The 17,611-nt window shown below is 41.8% G+C and overlaps 1 protein-coding gene across 1 annotated transcript in view; it reads left to right on the top strand.

Annotated features, from left to right (window-relative positions):
- Positions 1–17,611, top strand: part of LOC135224253 (calcium-binding mitochondrial carrier protein Aralar1-like) — a 273,099-nt gene that overhangs the window by 236,875 nt on the left and 18,613 nt on the right. The window contains 2 exon segments of the mRNA XM_064263106.1: positions 4,284–4,419; positions 4,716–4,877. Of these exon segments, the coding sequence (XP_064119176.1) occupies positions 4,284–4,419; positions 4,716–4,877 (298 nt within the window).

Here is a 17,611-nt window from a genome sequence, read left to right as displayed (position 1 = left end):
GGAAGTGTCAGGCTCCTGGAGAGGGGAACAGGTAGCCTGGCATATAAATGTCAAAGAACTGGCAGCAATATTTCTGTCCCTGCAGTTCTTCAGAAAGGAGTTTTTGAAGAACAAGATTGTTCAGGTGAACTCGGACAATACCACAGCACTCGCTTATTTAAAAAATCAGGGAGGAACACACTCCAGAACTTTGTTTTCCCTGGCGAGAGAGATTCTGCTGTGGGCAAAGAGAAGAAATGTGACAATCCTGACGAGGTTCATTGCAGGAGTGCAAAACGTCAGGGCAGATCTTCTCAGTCGTCGGGAACAAATCCTACCGACGGAATGGACCTTGAACGAAGACGTGTGTCGAGACCTTTGGACATTGTGGGGACGTCCGCTGGTCGACTTATTCGCGACGTCAAGGACCAAGAGACTTCCTCTTTATTGCTCCCCGGTCCTGGATCCAGAAGCGATCGCGGTAGACGCGTTGCTTTGGAATTGGACGGGTCTAGACCTGTACGCATTCCCACCATTCAAGATTTTGGGGGAAGTCATGAGGAAGTTTGCGGCCTCAGAAGGGACGAGGTTGACCCTGATCGCTCCGATGTGGCCAGCGAGAGAATGGTTCACAGAGGTCATGTCTTTCCTTGTAGACTTTCCAAGGACATTGCCCTGGAGGAAAGATCTACTCAAACAGCCTCACTTTCGAAAGGTTTCACCAAAACCTCTCCGCTCTGGGTCTGACTGCGTTCAGACTATCGAAAAGTTGGCCCAGAGCGAGAGGTTTTTCGAAAGCAGCTGCGAGAGCAATCGCACATGCAAGACGTGCTTCCACAAGAGCTGTTTACCAATCGAAGTGGGCTTCCTTCAGGGCATGGTGTAAAAAGGAGGGAGTTTCCTCTTCCTCGACCTCTGTGAACCAGATAGCTGATTTTCTGCTCTTTCTCAGGAATGTGCAGAAATTAGCGGGTCCCTACCATCAAGGGATATAAAAGCATGTTGTCAGCAGTTTTTAGGCACAGAGGCCTTGACCTTTCTGACAACAAGGACATTCATGACCTTTTAAAATCTTTCGAGACTTCGAAGGTTAACCCAAAATGAGACCTCCGTCATGGAACCTTGACGTGGTCCTTAAGTTCCTTATGTCAAGTCCTTTCGAACCGCTTCAGGCAGCGTCTCTTCGAAATTTGACAAGGAAGGCTCTTTTCCTAACTTCTCTTGCGACGGCTAAGAGAGTTAGTGAGATTCAAGCGTTTAGTAATTTAATGGGATTCAAAAGAGACAATGCTGTCTGCTCGTTGAACCCAACTTTCTTGGCGAAGAATGAAAATCCTTCGAATCCTTGGCCGAAAACTTTCGAGATCAAGGGTATGTCAAGTCTGGTGGGCCAAGAACCAGAGAGTCCTGTGCCCGGTCAGGGCTCTCAAGTTCTATGTACATAGAACAAAAGAGGTAAGAGGTCCCTCAGGTAATCTCTGGTGCTCTGTGAAGAGACCAGAGTTACCTTTATCGAAGAATGCTGTTGCTCTCTTTCTAAGGGACGTCATTAAAAGGAGGCTCATTCATCTTTTCCAGAAGACTGATTTGAGCCTCTTACGAGTGAAAGCTTCACGAAGTTCGAGCTGTCGCTACCTCTCTGGCCTTCCAAAAGAACATGTCAATCAAGGACATTCTTGATTGCACCTTTTGGAGGAGTAACTCCGTCTTCGCCTCACATTACCTAAGGGATGTGAGAACGATTTATGACGATTGTAATTCACTGGGGCCATACGTTTCTGCGGACACAGTCTTGGGGTCCGGAAGTAGCTCTTTCCCTATCCCTTAGTTAGGATTAGGTTAGTTTTGTTGTTGTGTTTTTAGGTTGTGGTGAGTCTTATGTGAAGATCTCCCATCCTTTAGTTAGTTTTAAGGGGTTTTTTGAATACTTGGTCAGGTGGTGGTCAGTTGCTTCGTTGCCCTCATATGTATGGCCTCGATGGTCTTGTCACTTTGAGGTCTCGTACCCGTTGACAGATCATCCAGAGCGCACCAGCACTACAGGTCTCCTCCTGGCTGGCAACTCTGATTTAAGCAAAAGCAGCCTTAAGTGACAGTAATCACATAGTCTACTTTGCAAACAGGTGAGGAACCAAGATGTATATCATCTACTTAATTTAAGTTTCCTAAAAAATCCTATTCTGTCTCTTCCCACCATCCGAAGGTGGGATTCAGCTATATATATATCTGTCAGGTAAGTGGCATGAACAAAATGTTATTGTTATTATACAATTAAGTTTGTTCATACTTACCTGGCAGATATATATAATTAAATTGCCCGCCCTCCTCCCCTCAGGAGACAGTGGCATTAATAAATATGAATAGAAAATGGGAATTGTTCCTGATATCCGCCTCCCAGTGGCGGGAATGGGTACTACCACCTGGCCGCCCACTGCGTGTGCCGCGAGTTTTGAAATTCTGTCGGACTTCAGAAAATGCAGCTATATATATATCTGCCAGGTAAGTATGAACAAACTTAATTGTATAATAACAATAACATTTTTATCATGTTTTATTCTTCACTTTTCATCTTTTACTATGAGGTTCAATTCAAATGTTTCTGCATTGGTTTATTATTCATATTCTTTATAAAAATAATGAAATACAGTACAGGCAGTCTCCTGGTTATTGGCTTGATGATAAGCAAAAATTGCCATTAGCCAATAACTGGTTAATGGCGCCTCTGTTACATATGCATTGGCGCCATAACTCTATTTTTGGAACTCAGCACATTATGGTGCCAAAAATCACAGATTTTATGGAGCTTAAAACCATAGCCCCTTGTACTGGACCTTGTAGGACTTACAGTATTCTTTGTAGGAGGTACAGGGCCACTTATAAAAGGATACTATAGGTTTTGAAGATGTGTAATTACAGACTATTAAGATTCATGGCTGGAGTGCAGTGAAAATTTGTATTGCAGATGAAGAAGTTGCTGACAGATGTGTGGTATCATAAAAGTCTGGATAATTTGGGCATGTGATAAGAAATGAGTGATACTAAAGAAAAATATATATAGCATATGGGAATAACAGTAAAAGTGACCAATAGGAAGGTCTAGTAAATCTTGGAAAATGGTCATGAAGATATACACCAGATGGGAATTCAAGCAGAATATATGTTGAAGACAGTAGAAAGACTTTTCATCTCTAACTCAGTAAAGGGAAAACTGCTGTGCAATCACTTTTTGTAAGGGATTACAAGTCAAAATTTTCAGCAACCTTAGAGGGCACTGAAAAGAAGGAACAAGTACTATCTTGTATCATTTTTACTTATTTTTCACCTTAATCAGGATTCTTATTTTTGGGAATTAGAAGTGAATTTAGAGAGAGGTAATGTAGGAAAATATTAATCAGGAAGTGAAATATCAAATGGTGCCTTGCAGACCTAATATCAAGGCATTACTTAATTTTCACATAATAGCATTGTCTACCAGTTACAGACAAACTGTTTTAGCCCCTCTATTTTTTATCTCCCTCCCCAAAATTTCAGCTTTGGTACCATGTTCATCAGTTACTGTATCTTAATCTTGCTTAATCCTGTTAGATGCTGACATCTTGTTTCAACAAACTGATGAGTCGTCAAGAAAAAATATGATAAACAGCTGAGTTCAACCATCGAGAGTAAGGATAGACATATTCCTGAATTTCTAAGAGCCCTGGTATTATAGTTTCCTATAGAGAAGTTGAATGTGAAAAGGGGTAGGGGGAAGTCAGTATGACAATTGATTAAGATCAACCGGGAAGTCAGTATGATAATTCATTAAGATCAACAAGCCAGTTTTGGAAGCACTATACAGACCATAAATGTATGACCTTTAATGGACATGTTTAAGGTTATTTTGTTGACTGACAACTGATTTGTCATATGTGTCATAGGTTTTATAATTAGTCCTGCTCTCCATTAGGTGTATCATTGTGACTGAGAAACCTCATGGTTTATAAACAGAGAACGTAGTATTATTTAATGATTTAGTTCCTTTTGATGCAGGTAGCAGCAAGCTTGTGTGTTTCATGTTGATGTTACATGAATTGTTGTGAAGTTAGATCTTCATGACAAATTTAATGTGAACCCCACGAAGATTAATGTTTTGGGCTGTAATCTATTATATCTGAGTGGTCCACTATTATAACTGTGAATAGCTGTCATTACTCTAGCAATGAAGCTTGACATTATTTATATTACTCTTGCAATATTTTCTGGGCTATGTTACATATTTCTTCATCCAAGATCTCACCTACAGCTAGATTTGTATAATTCCACAGGGTGCTCGTGCATGCTTCTTAAGAGACATCCCATTTTCAGCCATCTATTTCCCAGTTTATGCCCATTCAAAACGATTGCTGGCTGATGAAAATGGTTATAATTCACCAGCTACCCTCTTGCTTGCTGGTGCAATTGGTAAGTATATAATATGTAATATTAATAATTTACTTTGTGATTCCTACTCTCACTGGAATTACTGACTAGATTATCTCAAAGAATGAAAATGTCCTTTTGTCAACATTCTTTAAGTTTTTAAATTGAAGTGTTATTGTAAATTGCATATTTGTTTACATAGCATTGAATGTCATGACTTGCACCTCTGTTGATATCACAGACGTAAGTAATACATGCCCTTCAGAACTGATTGCTTTGTGCCTAAATAGAAATGATAAAGGGTGATGTGAAAGGCTAATGATGATTATCTGTTCTAGGTGGTGTACCAGCAGCATCATTGACTACCCCGGCTGATGTAATCAAAACTAGACTTCAGGTTGCTGCCCGAGCTGGACAAACTACTTATAATGGTGTATTTGATGCTGCACGGAAAATCTGGAGAGAAGAGGGAGGAAAAGCATTCTGGAAAGGAGCACCTGGTAATTTGATGTTGAAATTTGTTTTTATATAGTTTTTAGTTTTTAAGTAGATGTTAGTTTTGTCAATGCAGTCGATTCGTATATTACTAGTAGGTATACCCATTGTGTCAAAACTAGTTCAGTTCAAGAAATGGCTGAGATGGGGATGCTGAAAACCATTCTAAAACCAGGAGCAAGGTACTTTCACTCGGCCTGCTTGGATAAGAGCAAATCGCTAAGTGGATTTTCTCAGTGTAGACTATCCTTATTACCATACAAAAAATATATGGGTACACAGGACTGTAAAGAGTTTTTGTTATGAAGTTATTTAGATAAAAAATGGATTTCATTGTACTCAGGAAGTATTTTTTATGAAAAATTTAGACAGGTAAGCTAAGTCAATAAAATATAAGAATTAGTATAAGTTAGTGCACGAGTGACTATTGTAAAAGGGTACTGTTCTTGATTCTTAAAAATGCCATACCACACCCCTTAATAATCAGTTCCTTGTATTCTAGTTAAATAAAGTGGAAGGACAATACTTAATAATAATAATAATAATAATAATAATAAATAATAATAATAATAATATCCTTTATTTGGGCTCGGGGCCATATACAGGGAATATACAAATTAGAGACAATATATGTAAAATGGACCCCCGTATTTGTGGGGGATGCGCTCCAGACCTCCCCACAAATAGCTAGAATCAGCGAATACTTAGAACCCCTATAAAATGCTTAAGACTACCTATTTTGTCAGTTCATACTCAAAGAAAATCCACTAAAAATGCTTATATGTACCTGTTTTTTTTAATAGTTTTATCACAAAAAGTGCATTTAATCATGAAATCGATATGAAAATACAGTAATTTGTGGATATTTCTCATAGAACAACAAATACTCGAATTTCCGGTGAATAATGGGTAGATATGGTCCATAAAGAAATCCGTGAATATGTGAGTCCGCGAATGTTGAGAATGCGAATACAGGGGGTCCACTGTACACCCAATTTGGAGACACGAGGTAAAAGAATAAAAGTATTGATCAGCTATACCCAAACAGTTGTTGAAATAATAGTAATATAATACTATATTCATAATAATAGTAATGCCAGTGATAATATCGAAATCATAATAAAAATAAGAAAAATCATCATGATAAAAACAGTAACATACAATTATTTTTCAGCTAGAGACCTTAGGTAGTTACAGAATTCAAGTACAGGCAGTCCCCAGTTATTGGCAGGGGTTCTGTTCTTGATGGCTTGACGATAACCGAAAATCGGTGGTAACGGTACCGATCCCCAGTTATCAGCTCCGATAACCGATTATTGGAACCACTGTTTTTAAGTGGGAATTGGCACAATAAGCAGAGATCGCCACTGAAAATCCAGTCATTGGTGTTGCTAGACAAGCACTGTAAAACTAGATTGCCAATAACTGGCGACTGCTTGTACAGTATGCTAAATTTAAAAAAATGAAAAAGCAAGCCTCAGTGTTACAGGCAGTTCCTGGTTATTGGTGGGGATTCCGTTCTTGGTGTGGTACTAATAAGCGAAAACTGCCATCAACCAAAACTCAGCAATTTATGGCGCTGAGATCCGGTTAATGGCACTGGTAACCAGTTAATGGCACCTGCACCTTAGGGCGCCGTAACTCTATTATCAGCATCTTATGGTGCCGATAACTGAAACTCTGCCCATTATGTCGCTAGACCATCACCATAAAACTGGATTGCCGTTAACCGGGGACTGCCTATAATAATAATAATGATAATACTTTCAGTAAAAAGAATTGGAGAATTAGTGGAACTGATATTTGTTTGCAAGGGGTTTGGCTTGTGGTGCCTGGAGGGTCCCTCACAACAAATGGAGGCAGCTCCTGAGTGGTCTGCTCGTTTGGCTCAGGAACGCCTGCAGGCAGCATTCTACGTGCCACCATTGGGAGTAGGAGTCTCCTGTGTGGGTGTTAAGGCTAGGACTGTCCTTTACAATGTGTAGAGCCTCCAGGCAGCTATGATTTGTTGCGCTATTGATAATTCCGATATTAGGAATTATGTATATCACTTTGTTGTATTTTAATATTATGGTCATTCTTAGCTTGATTACATATGGGGCTTTCCTGAACCTGGCAGGAGATCCTCTTGGAAAATCTCATTGTGGTCATACCGATTGTAAGCGCCGAGGCATTCTCAAACTGGTCATCTGCACTGGTAGGCCATGTTGGTTCTTTTCCGAGGGTCCTGCACTGAAGGGGCTGGGTTGTTCTTCATAATCAGGCTACTAGTTCGTTTGCTTTTATGGCAAATCACTAGTTTGACTTTATTCTCTGCATCTGTAGGACAGACATTCCCTGCTATGATTTTGCTAATTGAGCACTTGTCGCCTTTATGGTAGTTCGTGTGAAACACAGCCCTTATAAAAGAGAATGATGTCTTTAAAGGCAGGGGGTCCAGGTTTCTGTTGGTACTTTTTATCAATGGTTGTACAGATGCTGTGACTTCCTGGTTAGAATGCCCATTTGCAGTGCATCTGTATCTCTCTGGACCCTCACTCTCCCCATTCCAGCACATGTCTTATGAGGACATTGGGGAAGAGGAGGTGACAGTCAAGGCAATATTAAATGGTAAAGTTGACGCGACTGTGGTCGTGGAAAACTTGTCACAGGTGTTCTATCTTTTCCTCCTTGCTGACACTAATTAAGTGTCATCGATATATGGGATGTGCTTTGACAGTTTCTCAATAATGATGATAACAAATCCTGTAGCTAATACTACTCTGGTTATTGGTGGACTTGGTTAATGGCGACCCAGTTTTATGACACTTGTCTAGCACCATAAAATTGGCAATTTATGACGCCACAATGGGCCAAGTTTCAGTTATCGGCTCCATAAGGTGCTGATAATAGTTATGGTGCCATAACATACCTAACAGAGGTGCAATTAACCGGTTATCGGCGCCATATGGGCTATAATCATAAATCACCAAGTTTCAGTGAATGGCGGTTTTTGCTTAACAGCACCCCGCCGAGAGCGGAACCACTGCTGATAACTGAGGACTGCCTACAATAATGGAGAACAAGTATATACAACAACTGAGGCCACCCATGTGTGAAAAAGAAAGCATAATTTTTGGAACATGTGCCTCATTAACCTATCTTTCCCACATTTTAGACCTTGCATTACTGTTTAGGATTTTTTGGATAATTGAGTTGCAGCTGTTTCGTAGTCAGGTGATCGGACTGGATATTGTTCGCCAAACAGTGGTTTTTTAATTTTATCAAGGGTTTTTTTTTAATATCAGTGAGGCAGAGTGATAGCAAGGTGTTTTGGTGAGATGCCTCAGAATGTCATTGTGAACAGTGGTGATACATCTTATGGCCTCTTGTGTATAGTTTGCCCAAAGGGAACACCCTTCAATGTTGTAGCGGTACAAGCAGAAATGCAGCAGTTTTGTATCTCGGTGACAAATGGCAAACCTTGCAATCACGTTGCATGTTGCCAGTTGCACATAGTTTATGTCACCTCTGTTCTGTGTCAGCTGTATCTTTGAGGTTGTCTGTGATGATGTGAACCAGATGGCATGAATTCCAGATGATTTCCAAGGAAAATTTGTGGTTCTCCAATACATATGCTTAAGTGTATCCTTGGAGCAGCGACATGCACTGGGTGTTGGTTTTGTTATATAAAAAGCCAAATTCCTCTGGATACCTGCAGCAAGTAGTTCCACGTTGGCTGAGTGCATTTCATGCTTTTAATGTAGTCTGCAGTGGTTAGGAGCAAGTTTGAACTGTGCTTATGCCTGTCTCAGTAGCAACAGAAAGTGTCCCCTTGGGCTACCATTTTGCTTCCACAACAAAAATATTTATCATAAATGTGTATAAAGATCTTTATCCAAGTCATTCGAACCAGGTATGCTTTGAGAGTTACCTTGATGAAATCTAAAGGTATCTCTGCCTTAGTCCAGCCGAGAAGATATGTACAAATAGATTTATTTTTTATATTTCCTGTGTTGGCCATTTCTACTTTTTGGTTTAATGCAAAGTAGGCAGGTATTGGCAGTCATTCGTGGTGGGAGGTGGACTGGCACCTGCAATAGAAGGCAAATCTCTTGGGGTTTTGAAATTGACAGGTAATCCTGTAAACCACTTTATGTCAAATTTTGTATGGAACTTTGTGGAAGATAAGGGGGCTGGAGCATGTGAGAAGCTTAATCCTCTTTACTAAGGTGTCAAGCTTCATTGAGGAGCACAAATTGTGATTAACAACAAGACATCTCTTCTCAGGTTTCAGGTGATGTGACTCATGAGGATTGATGTTCAGTGTAATGAAAATTGAGAGGCTCTTCTTTTTTCTGCTGGCTGGCCATTCCCATCATGATCATCATCAACCACAGGAGGTTGAAAGAAAGAGATGGTATCGGGGAATCTTGTCTGGGAATATCTTCTCCGCTACTGGAGGCACTGGGGAGGGAGAGAAGGTTGGGAATTCATCTGTCCCCTCTAATAGGCCTGTAGGCAGTGTGGGTGCTTTACCCATGGAAGAGAGATGTTCCCCACTTAAGAGGGTATGGACCTCATGTTGCACCCTCACATCTCTCATGTTAGTATGCAGTGAGGAATTAATGGAGACCCATTTAAAAGAGTCTGGTGCCTTGCTGTTTGTCTTTTGAGGGTTTCCTTTATCCTTTTGATCACTTCCCAAATCAGTGAAAAATTATTATTTGTAGTGTTCATATCCACAGTATATTTCTGAGAGTGGCTACCATTTGGGAGGCATTTTTCTGCCATATTGTACACTGCAAGCAGCCTTAGATCAGCAGGTCCCCTTGGAGGCAGTGTATAAGGGTCATCAAGGTGGATCTAAAGTCATTAGAGATGGGGTGTGGATATAAGCACTCTGGAGCTGTAGAAACCAACAATGGCTTTTTATTTATTAATTTTTATTTTACAAAATATAAATTGTTACTATACTGGAGCATATCATTCTTGTATAAGATAGGACTAACTAAGAATTTAACTGGATGATTTTTCAGTAATGAACAGTGGTACTCACCCTGTATTTTTCCTACAGCAATTGTCTTTGATTGCTATTCTTTCACTCTATCTCACAATTTCCATTTTCCTTGCAGTTTGCAGTTTTCTTTATACCTGCTTTTGTAGCTCCTGGGATGCTCACATAACTCACTCTCTTCAGTTGCATAGTTTGTACCTACATATGTGATTTTTGATGTTGGGACGTTGTATGCTAAGTCAGTAGCAGTAAGTGTCACCCATACTCCATTGTCTGCTCGTGTGTGGTTGTCTCGAAAGTGGTAGAGTTAAGGATATTCTTATTTTTCCTAATAAAGAAAAAATGATTTGCATCTCCCCAGTGGTACAAGTCTCTTAGAGCAACATTTTTCATTTCAGAGGTGGAGTTTGTGCTACTATAAGATTAATGTACCTTTGGCCAGACTCCTGCCACTGGAATCTTCCCTTTCCGATACCATGTTGTATTATTGTATTACTTTTTTTGTATGGTGTTTTTCAGTAGCTATTACAAATTTTTCTTTTTTTTTTTTTTTTTGTAATTACCCTCCTTATTTTGACAAGACTTCTACATTACCTCACAAGACTTACATTACCTCAAGACTTTTACATTACCTATGATGTGCTGAGGTTTAATACACACCATTATACTGATGTTTGTTGGTATTGAGGACCTTCCCTTTTCTTTTATGCAATGCCTACCATAATTTGTTCCTTATAAAGCCAATAAAAATTATCATTCTTACCTTTACAACTGATACTTCAGACTGGTTTTGTGAAAGGCCTTTTCATAGGTCTTGTGACTAATCATTTGTTCATACGTGAACAAACCTTCTGTCTTGACAATAGGATAATTTCTAGCGCCTAGCTGGATCCGGTTAAAAAACAGATGAAAGCAAGGAATCTTGTGATATCTAGCATACATGCGTATATGTATCGGGTGAAGGTTTCACCTACGATCACGCCTCAGTCTTTCTTTGACCGCCTGACCAAGAGTAGTGTTTTCCTCTCTTGGCCTCTACCTGGTTCATTGCCTGTTTCCCTTGCATTTCGTGTGTGTGTGTGTGTTTGAGAGACAGTATGGCTTCTGCTCCTTCTCGGCCTCGTCAACGTGTGTGCCCCGGAATTCCAGGTTTTCCATATTCTCATCTTTGGCTTCGGCAGCGGCTGACCCCAACACAGTGCAGTAGGTGCCATTCTAATTTTTGTACTTGAATCCTTGCTTGGGATGCCAGGCATGGCCTTAGAGCAGTGGAAGTCATTTTATGGCTAGAGAGTACATCGGAGGGTTCGACTCTTCCTTCATGGGAAGGTTTCTCGCCCCTTCCTGATGTTTCGTCTCCTGCACCATCATCCCCCATAGTAGGCTAGTTCCTGTGTCTCCTCCCTTTTCTTCCTTTGATTCGTCGCTGGGAGTATAGGGAGGCCACCAGGCTAATGTCTGTATGTTGCCCCTTCTTCTTCGGGAATTATTTTAATTTCCGGGAAGGGGGAGGCTTTATTTTCTCATCATTCTCATTTCTTCCAGATTTGGTAGCGTCCAAGATGGCAGCGATTGGAAGACACTCGGGCTAGGGGGTCCCCATCCTGGAGGGGTTGCTTGTGTGATGTTTGGAGGCTCGCTACTCCCCCCCCCTCCTCAGGCTGACCAGGCCATCACCCCTTCCCCCGGCCTCGTCTTCGTGGGTAGTCGAGGTCAGCCATCTTGTATTGCTCCGCCAATGACTGTTGCCACTTCTTCGAGTCAGAGGGAAGCTGTGAAGTCACAGGATCCATTGTTGTGTATTCCTCCGCCTAGTGGCGTCTGATTCCCCTTCTCACGAAGGGTGCACCGTGACGTCATCACCGCTTGTGACGTCACTCCCAGTCATCATCTGAGCTCTGTCTCTCTCCGTCATAATGTCATCTCTGCTGCCCCGTTCGCTACTTCTTCCTTCCATGTCATCGGAGCCTTCTCTTGCAGATCAGTCTGAGATTATATGCCAGGCAGTGCTTAAGAGGTTGGACTGTTTTGGATGTTAAGTTGGCTACCTTGTTGGTTGGGAGCATTGGAAGGAAACGCGTTGCTTCGTCCTCGCCTCCTGTGAAGAGATCGCTTACGGAACCAGTGCTATCTTCTCCCTCTTCCCCCTCTGTGCCACGTTGGCATATCAAGCGTTGAAAGGCTAAGGATTTTGCTCTTTCTTCACCTACGAGGGAGGAACTACGAGGATGTGTTCTCAAGATTGTTGATGTTTCGGAGAGTGTTAGTGGCTTAGTCCTGCATCGATTCACGGGAGTGTTGCATCTTCCCCCGTCCGTGCAAGTCTCGAGTGTTGCATCCTCCCTTGTACATGCACATTGCAAGCGTGTTGCAACCTCCCCTGAGAGTGTTGTGTATCTTCCATTGTGTATTCTGCAGCAGCTGCTTCGTCCTCTGCATCGAATCATGGGCATGTTGCAACTTCCCCCGTCCGTGCCCGTCTCGAGTATGTTGCTACCTCCCCCGTCCATGCAAATCATGTGCGTGTTGCAACCTTCCCTCTCCGTGCACTTGATGCAAGTGCTACTTCTTCTCCAAGGCTTATTCGTCGCCCTAAAGATCTCAAGGCACCTATCAATAGGTCGAAGGTGGTGTGTTTGAAGTTGCTGCAGCAGGAGTGTTTGACGTGCCCCTCGCACTGATGCTTCTTAGAATTCGATTCCCGAGGATTCTTCTTCGATCTCGAGTGTTCAGGATTCCTCTCCAACTCACGTTCGTAAGTCGGCCACACCCGTGACCATTCACAGACATGTTAATGAATCATCTGTTGGAGGAGAACGTAGTGATGTTCATATTGTTATTTTGGGTTCGTCTCGGGAGCTGACGCGTGGACCCAGCCCAGACAGGTTAGTTAGTGTTTCGGGCTGTTTGGCTGCTGATTCTTCTCCATTGCCAGAGCAGGAGGAGGGAGACACGCAAGAGTTTTGTCTTCCTTTTCGGAAGTTGTTGATCTCGTGCATGGGTTCAACAATTTGCGAGTACGTCTCAGGCTCGGTCGTCTTCCCTCCTTCTTGCTTGAAAGCCGTGGTGCGAGCTACGCAAGATCCCAATCCTCTCCCCAGCTTCCCTCGGGTTAATGCCTCTGTTTCGGACCGGGACGGTTCGCTTCACTCTAGAGGCTCTACCAAGTTACTGTTCCTGCCTCTCACGGGGCTAGGAAGTACTAGGCTACAAAGTCTACTTTTTTATGTTGCGCTACCTTAACCCAGACATAGTTCGCCTGAAGCCAGGATTGCCTTTGGAGCAGGTGTAGCCGGTGGCTCCATCCTTGTCTCCACAGGATGCCTCAGCATTGGAATATATGGCAGCCTCCATGCTCACAGTTTCTTGGCTGGACTTCTGGTCTGTGGTCAATACCAAGATAGCTCCTGACAGGCCCCCAGAAGAGTTGGTGACTACTTCCTCTCTTACCAATCTGTTGCAGTCCAGAGGCAAGGCGTTTTTGTGTATGGCTCACCTCAGTGTTAGTTTATGGGCTATCCTGCCACTGATTAGAATGCGATAGGCCAGCGTCATGCTGACACTAAAGACAGACTGGTGCGCCAGGCCGTGTCTTAAGTCGGAGTCTCGTCCTCGGAGACATCTGGCTCCTCCTCCTCCCCCTGTCCAGCAGTAGTCAAGAAGACCGTCGCTTGGTAGGCCATTGAGGAATTCGAGTTCGGCAGGGCCTTCCCGTTCGACTCACCCTTGGTCAGAGGATCAACGTACCTTTCGTTCCCGTTCCTTTAGGCCAAGATGGGCCCAAGGGGCAGAGATATGGGGCCCTCAGTAGGTTAGGCGCCTCTCCTGGGACAGGGGGGGGTTGCCTAGCAAGCCATTGGGCCAAGTGGCAGAGTTGTGGGCAGAGAAGTGGGTGGTAGATACCCTTCAGGTTGGGTACGTACTGCCATTCGATTTCTCTCCCCCTCTGTCGGCCAAGTCGCAGCTCACGAAGGCACATCCTCCAGATTCTCTGAGGTTCGAGGATCTTTGGGAGGAGGTGCAGAAGATGCTGGACAAATTGCGATAGGGGAAGTGGTGCGCACACCTCCATCGTACAGTCACATCATTCTTGGTGCTCAAGGCGTCGGGAGGATGGAGACCTGTGATTGACTTCTCCACCTTGAATCACTTCAGCAGGAGGCCACGATTCAAGATAGAGATCCCACGTTCAGTGCTGGCAGCTGTGAGGGAAGACGACTTCATGCTGTTGATACACTTAACCCTTAAACGCCGAAGGGGTATAATAAAAATTGTCTCCCATATGCCGAGGGGGTCTCGGAGTGAGCGCCGAAGCGGAAAAAATATTTTTTTCAAAAAATCACAGCGCGCTTAGTTTTCAAGATTAAGAGTTCATTTTTGGCTCCTTTTTTTGTAATTGCCTGAATTTTAGTACGCAACCATTAGAAATGAAAATTTTTTTATTATCATATATAAATAATGCGATATATGATAGCGCAAAAACAAAATTTCATATATAATTTTATTCAAATCGCGCTGTGAGCAAAATGGTTAAAGCTAACGAGTTAATTTTTTTCATTGTATTGTACTCTAAATTGCGATCATTTTGGTATATAACACATTGTAAAATGATCAAAGCAACACAGAGAAAATATTATCACAAAATGATGCATGAATTCGTAACGCTCGGACGTAAAAAAATGTTTTTTTCAAAAATTCACCAAAAATCTAAATATTGTTCTAGAGACTTCCAATTTGTTTCAAAATGAAGATACATTTTTTAATATTACTATACTGTAAGAGTTTTAGCTTACAATTGCAGTTTTCGACCATTTCGGATGAGGTAAAGTTGACCGAATGTCAAACTTTTTTTATATATTTTTATATGCAAATATTTCGAAAATGAGAAAAGCTACAACCTTCAATTATTTTTTGTTGTATTCTACATGAAATTGCGCACATTTCCTATGTAAAACTCTATGAAACGCCTAATATGAAACGGAGCAAATATTCCGAGAATGCAATGTACGCATTTCGGAGATTTGCAGCGGAGAATCCGCACGCAGAGGGAACGAAAATATTTTTTAAAAATTCACCATAAATCCTAATATTGTGCTAGAGACTTCAAATTTGTTTCAAAATGAAGATAAATGACTGAATATTACTAGACTGTAAGAGTTTTAGCTTACAATTGCATTTTTCAACCATTTCGGTAGAGTCAAAGTTGACCAAAGGTGGTTTTTTTTCTATTTATTGTGATTTATATGCAAATATTTCAAAAATGAGAAAAGCTACAACCTTCAATTATTTATTGTTGTATTCTACATGAAATTGCACACATATTCATATATAAAACTTTATGTAATGGCTAATTTCAAATGGTGCAAACATTACGACAATCGCACGTAAGATTTTTTTTGGAAGAGTTACCGCACGGTGGTAAGGAAAATGTTTTTTTTTTTTCATAAATTCACCATAAATCGAAATATTGTGCTAGACACTTCCAATTTGTTGCAAAATTAAGGTAAATGATTGAATATTATTAGAATATAAGAGTTTTAGCTTACAGTTGCGTTTTCGACCATTTCGGTAGTGTCAAAGTTGACCGAAGGTTGAAAAATTTTGGCAAATTCTTCCATTAGTACTTATTATGAAAATATTTCAAAAACTGATAAAAACTTCAACCATGGCTGTTTTTAGTTGTATTGTGCATGAAATTGCGCAATTTCCATATATAAATTTATGTAACGGCTAATTAAATGGTGCAAACATTACGACAATCGCACGTATGATTTTTTCGGAAGAGTTACCGCCGCGGACGTAAGGAAAAAGTTTTTCATAATTCACCATAAATCGAATAAATTGTGCTAGAGACTTCCAATTAGTTGCAAAATTAAGGTAAATGATTGAATATTACTAAAAATATATAAGAGGTTTTAGCTTACAATTGCGTTTTCGACCATTTCGGTAGAGTCAAGTTGACCGAAGGTTGAAATTTTGGCACTTATCATTATTTATATGAAAATATTTCAAAAACTGATAAAAGCTACAATCAATGAGTATTTTAATTGTTGTATTCTACATAAAATTGCGCACATTTTTAAATATAATACTTCATGTAACGGCTAATTTAAAATGGTGCAAAAATTATGCCAAAGTGACAAAATAATTTCTGAGATGTGTCACTGATACTTTTTAGTGCGATAAGAAAGAAATTCGCGCTTGCGCGCCTGCGTAATGATTGTAAACAAAACAACACCTTGATCCGTGAACTCCCAGCATCCCCCAAGGCACGTGATTCAAAAGTTTTTGGCTGGTAGGCCTACAAGTATTTTTCCGCGAATTTTAAAAAAAATTTTCCATGTCAACGTAAAATACGTCCAATCGGCACCCGACAGACAATTTATCTCGACGTAAAATACGTCCAATAGGCGTTTAAGGGTTAAGGGGCACATGCTTCCAAATCCCTGTTCATCTGACGTCCATGAAATTCTTTCGCTTCTCTCTTGGGAACAAAGTCTTCGAGTTCAAAGTCCTGTGCTTCGAACTGACAACAGCCCCTCAAATGTTCACACGGGTCTTCTCCCGTGTCAAGTTGGACCCATGCTCAGGAGATCTGTTTGCTGGACTACCTCGATGGTCACTTGGTCTTGGCAGTTCCAGGTCAAAGCTGCTGTAGGACAAAGATAGTCTACTTCGGTTTTGTCTGGAACTGGGCATTGTGGTCAACCAGGAATATTGTGCCTCGTACCCAGTTAAGAGATTCTGTACTTGGGGATGGACATCGATACAGCGGTGGAAAAAGTTTTCCAGTTGGATCAGAGATTGGAGGAGTTGCAGGTGGGGGCGCGCAACTTCCTGTCGGAACCACACCAGTCAGCTCATCAGTGGCAGGTTCTTCTGGGAGTGTTGTCATCCCTGAAGAGGCTGGTCCCTCATGGGCGTCTTCTTCTTCTTCGGTCTCTGCAATGGAGGCTGGTGGAATTCTGGTCCCCCGGCAGGGGACTCACCCCTGTTAATGTTCCCTCTGTCTCTGGAAGTAAAAGAAGACCTTCGTTGGTGGTTGGACGACCAGAATCCTTCGAAGGGTGTCCCTCTACGTTCTCTTCCACCTGACTTCCTTCTGTTCTCAGACTCCTCCCTCACAGGTTGGGCGGCCTTATGTAGGTGTCCTAATCGCTTCAGATGTTTGAATGACAAGCATCAACATATCAACATCTTGGAGTTGAAGGTAACCTTCCTGTGTCTGAAGAAATTTTGGGAGAGGGTAGAATATCATTCTGTCATTCTCATGTCGGTAAACACCATGGTGGTAACCTATGTGAATGAACAGGGACGCTTGGTTTCTTGTCAACTTCGCGCCTTGACCGTCGAGGTTCACCAGTGGGCAGTCAGCAGTTCAGAAGAGCTCTCAGCCAGGTATATCCCTGGCAATCTGAATGTAGTCGCAGTCAAACTCAGTCGTCGGGATCAGATCCTAACACTGAGTGGTTGTTTCATCAAGTGGTAGAAGACCAAGCTTTTCAAGGTTTTGGGTAGACCCATGTTGGACCCTTTTGCGACTTGCTTCAATAAGAAACTGGAGGTTTTCTGTCAATGGTTCCAGATCCTTTAGCATTGGTGGAGAACGCATTTCAACATCCCTGGGACAACATGGAGGTGTATGCCTTCCCTCCGTTTTGTTTGTTCCGTCAAGTTTTGAACAGGCTAATGAGTTCACAAAGTCTCAGGATGACTTTGGCAGCCCCTCTATGGCCTCAAGTG

Source organism: Macrobrachium nipponense, chromosome 20 (genome assembly GCF_015104395.2).
Source record: "Macrobrachium nipponense isolate FS-2020 chromosome 20, ASM1510439v2, whole genome shotgun sequence".
In the NCBI taxonomy this organism is placed as follows: Eukaryota; Metazoa; Arthropoda; class Malacostraca; order Decapoda; family Palaemonidae; genus Macrobrachium; species Macrobrachium nipponense.
The sequence above is the reverse complement of the archived record's forward strand: the minus strand, read 5'-3'. Positions and strand labels throughout refer to the sequence as shown.